At 38.2% G+C, this 4427-nt stretch overlaps 1 protein-coding gene across 1 annotated transcript; it reads right to left on the bottom strand.

Annotated features, from left to right (window-relative positions):
* Nucleotides 1–208: 208 nt before the first annotated feature.
* LOC121963882 (procollagen C-endopeptidase enhancer 2-like) lies at nt 209–3358 on the bottom strand (the record flags this gene model as incomplete). The annotated part of the gene is made up of 4 exons (XM_042514122.1): nt 209–349; nt 464–588; nt 2820–3078; nt 3176–3358. Coding segments are annotated over 4 exons (708 nt in total), but the record flags the coding sequence as incomplete, so codon positions are not given.
* Between the last annotated feature and the right edge of the window lie 1069 nt (nt 3359–4427).

Genomic DNA, 4427 nt, shown 5'->3' with positions numbered 1-4427 from the left:
TATTTTTCCAAATCTATTAATTTCTTGCAGTTTGTGGAACATTTCTTACCAATTTGCTCATTGCCCTTTGATCCCGTATTTTGGAAAAAAAAAAATCACACAAATTTGCTCAGGGTTCAAAGGTTTAAATGCTTGTGAAAGGCATCTGAAAGCAACACAAGACAAGTGATGTCGCTACAGTTTTAGAGTTAAAGGAGATGTCTGCCACTCACTGTGGGGCCTGATCACCGCAGTATTTCCCAATCAGTCGGGAATCGTCTTTCTCTCCGCCATTAAAGAATGCCACATAATCAAACCGACAGTAGGTGTCAGCCTCCAAGACGAATTTATCGAACTTCACCTGGATCACCTGGTACCAAAACGAAAACAGATATAAGACTTCAATTAAATTTTTACTTCAAGAGTTGATTCAACACTTTGGAAAGTGAACTGTTTCGATGCTGTGTGTGAGTGTGCTGCCGACCCTATCGGGCTCCACGGTGATAAGCCAGGAGCAGCTGGTCCCTGGGGGGTATTTCTTGTCAGGCCAGTTGGGCGTCATGATCTCTCCCTGGGACTTTGTTATCTTTCCCCCACAGAACTGCTGGTCTGAAACGAGTGATACGCACTTCATGAGAATAATGAAAGAAGATAACAGACTCTAAGAAGTATGCAAAGTACTGATTTGTTTCTTGCCAACTTTTTGACTTTTATGTTGGAATTGTGGATCATATATTACATCAGTCGCACTAATCTGGAAGTTAAGGGGCCTAGCAGGAAACTTGGGGCCCTGTGTAAAGGCAGTGGGCCCCTCTCTCCCTCAACTTATTACATTACTCTTTTTCTTCTATATCATTTTTTGGCATTTATGGTCTTCCACAGGGGGTCCGTGACCACAAGGGAGTCCCCAAAATTACTGCTGGGTAGCCATCAATGGACTTTAACCCCACTATACTAAAGGGAAGCTAAAATATCCTGGATACAGCCGCTGCCATCTTGTGCTGGTGATGTCATTCAGAGTCATTCAATCGCAGTTGCCACCAAAACACCCATCCGACCAGTCGCGAGCAGCCCCATTGAATGCCAGCGCATGGACTGGCTGTCACAGCTGTCAATCATGGCTGAAAATCCCCTTTTTGTAGAATCAAATAACTCATTAAAACCAAACTTGTCATAAAAACAATCACTTGAACACACATCAGGCTGACGAGAACTACCTTCTGTGACAGAAACCATTGTTGGGAAAAATTGATTTGGTGTGTACTTTGAGTTTTTAGTTTGGCCTATGTCCCATACTCTAACATGGAGGGGCGGGCTTTATGACCTATACTGCAGACAGACACCAGGGGGCGATCTAGACTGAAAAGTTACACTTTGGGGGGAACTGTCATTTTGTTCATCTTTATATTCGATCTATGGGGCCACCAAATTACTGTTTTACTAAGTTGGTTTTTTTTTCTTTCTTTTGTAAAAATTTGAAAATGTCGCAACATACACATTAACATAAATCTGTCTTATTATTAGCACAGATAAATCACCCTGTTCATAAAAAATAATACTAACTTACAGCACACAACATTAATAGTGGGCTAACTGTTCCCTATGAATCCTTGTGCAATCATGTTAGGTAACACTAATTTTTAATGACACATATTGGCCAATTAGCTGTGTATTTTCCAAGTGTGCCAACATTCTTGTGAGCCACCATGGATCATTTTGCAACTTTTTGTAAATCTGAAATACTGTCCACCTCAGAAACTACTGTTGAGAGTGCAGAGAGTGAGGCTAATGACAAATAAATCAGTTTTATAAGATACATACAGTAGGGGGTTTATGCTCTGTCTCTCTGTGAGCTGAGGGGGCCCTTAGTTTGAAAAATGTAGACGCCTGCTATAGCAGATAGTAGCCCCGGCTACAGCGATAACAGTAAATGTGGGACAAAGAGATGGAATTTTGCAGTACATGGTTGGTATCTTAATCATAGGTCACCAGGGTGTCCCCATGTATAGATAACTTCAAAATGGCCACAACCATGTATCTGTAGTGGTTATTATGCTTACCAGTAATTAACCTTTTGTATCACATATAAGCAAAAATTAAGTTAAGTTAGGTTTTATACTGTGTTTTATGCAAATCTCATTTGAGTATAAAGTGCTGAGATTGTTTGCTTGACAGATCTGTTGGCAATTACTGTACAAAAAGTAAAAGTAGAAAAGGAGAGAGGGAAATACTGATGAATTTATCAACTAAATTTGTTAAAGTTGTTAGATAGCAAAGTGAATCGACTTGTAAAACAGTTGCTAGCGTTATTAATGGTTAACAAATAAGAAATTATTATTTAAAGGTCAGTTATAAGCCATTAATAAGATCAAATTTGGGGCCTTGGAGATGTAAAAAATCCAAATGGCTATCATTTGCCCGTCCTGTTTAATAATAATGGAGTTACATGTTGGAGTTACATGTTGGTAAGCCATTCATAAATGCTAAATAAGTTGCTATTGATGCTGGATTTTTGGCCAGATCTTTCTCCAAGAGGTAAATGGTCCAATCAGTAATAAGGATTTTTCACAACCTTTAGATCAAATTAGACATGTATTAGAAATAAGGAATTTGGATCGGAAAATCAGATTAAAAAATCAGATTAAAAAAACAGTTAAAAGTTTGTTTTGTTCATTTTTTGACTTTTTGTAATATCATTTGAAAATGTATGCGCTCCTCTCTGAGCCTGGCTTATATCATTTGTAGTGGGTTGGTAAGCCTGTGTAGACTGGACATATTAGTAGGCATGATATAAAATAAACATTTTATTTTTTTTTAAAGGAAATATTTTGACTGCATACCATCTACGTATGGTTTGGCTCCGCTGAAATAGGCCACAAACCCTCTCCCCTGCGTCTCTCCATCAGTCACCATCTCTAGCATCATGGTGTTTGTGGTAGAAATGAGAGCGCCAGGCCGGAAAGTTCCACAAAAGCGGCCTAGTTTTTGTACCAAGTTTGAATGGCCGTTGTAAATGTCCAGATAGTCGTAGCGGCATTGTGAATCTGCCTCCAGGTCAAAAATGCGGAAAGAAAGCATGACCACGTTTCCCTCTGGGACCTGGAAAGCAAAGAGATTTGTGTATGAGTCACACAGCGAGACACTGAGTGAGGAAGTAGTCAGCAGTTAGACATGCTGCAGCTGGTAAGTGACTCACGGTGATACGCCAGGTACATTTACTGTTGGGTTTATAGAAGCTTGGGAAGCCCTCACTGCCAACAAAGCCCGAGTCTGTGACCAGGTCTCCTCCACAGTGGAACACAGGCCTGAGAGCAGGGACACAAACAGAGAGGGAAATATCATGGACAGTATTAATAGCATAATAGGTCAAGGAGACAATAAAGTCGTATTAATACAAGTGGGGCTACATAGAGACTCAACTCCCACAGATACAAGTATTTTGACTTGCAGTCTGTCTCTGAACTCTGACTACTCTAGGTCACTGAGGTATTGTGGAACTTACTGGAAAAACTGAGTGTAAGTAGGCGAAAGAAGAATTTTCATTGCCTGACCATCAGGCCACAAGTTTTTAGCTTCTACAGGGTTTATGATACATGTAGCTACACTTGTTGTCGCATTTGATTTCCCAAGGAGGATAAGTTATTTGTGTCAACACTTAAGCTCTTTGACAGTAAAGATGATTTATTAACACAGACCCTTGTTTTCTCATACTCTATTATGAAATATTAAAGCCCAAAATAGACATGAGGCCTCACTTTACTTGAAAAGTCAAGTGCTTATACTGGTTATGTATGAGCCCCAAAGTTTTCAATAGGGCCTCTGATATAAATACATAAGTAATTATAGCCTAAAAAACAAAATGTCATATGAACAAATACACCTATGTAAATAAACAGTGTTGGGGAGTAACCAGTTCCAATAATTAAATTAGAAAATAAATGTAATTGTAATCAGTTACTGAGAAAAAAATATGGAATTAAATTACAGTTACTCATCAAACTGTTGGTGGTTACAAAAGAGTAAGATATGAAAAATCGTTTGAGTAAAAAGTTTATATGTTGAATAAAAAATTCATTCTGTTGCTTTACATCCTTTTGTTGTGCAGGAACAAACATTAGTTCATAATAACTTTAGCATTGTTGCTGCTCTAACATTAGTTAAAATGAGCTAATTGGCTACATTTGTTAAGAGCTGTTGAGCCAGAGATAGTACATGATTAACTGAAATGTGAAAGGGTCGTCACATTATAGAATTTAATAAAACTTCATAACCTAAATATTGAAGAATCATTAGGAAAATGCCATCATGGAAGAAAAATTGACCTTGAAAAAGTTTTTTTTTAAAATAACAATATTGAACCTAAATGTTTTTGCCGATATCCAATATGTCGATATATACCAACTCATTTGGCCGATAACCGATATCGATACTGATATATCCACTTCTAT

This window comes from Plectropomus leopardus, unplaced genomic scaffold (assembly GCF_008729295.1).
Source record: "Plectropomus leopardus isolate mb unplaced genomic scaffold, YSFRI_Pleo_2.0 unplaced_scaffold13101, whole genome shotgun sequence".
Lineage (NCBI taxonomy): Eukaryota > Metazoa > Chordata > Actinopteri > Perciformes > Serranidae > Plectropomus > Plectropomus leopardus.
Note: the sequence above shows the minus strand (reverse complement) of the source record. Positions and strands in the feature narration are given on the sequence as shown.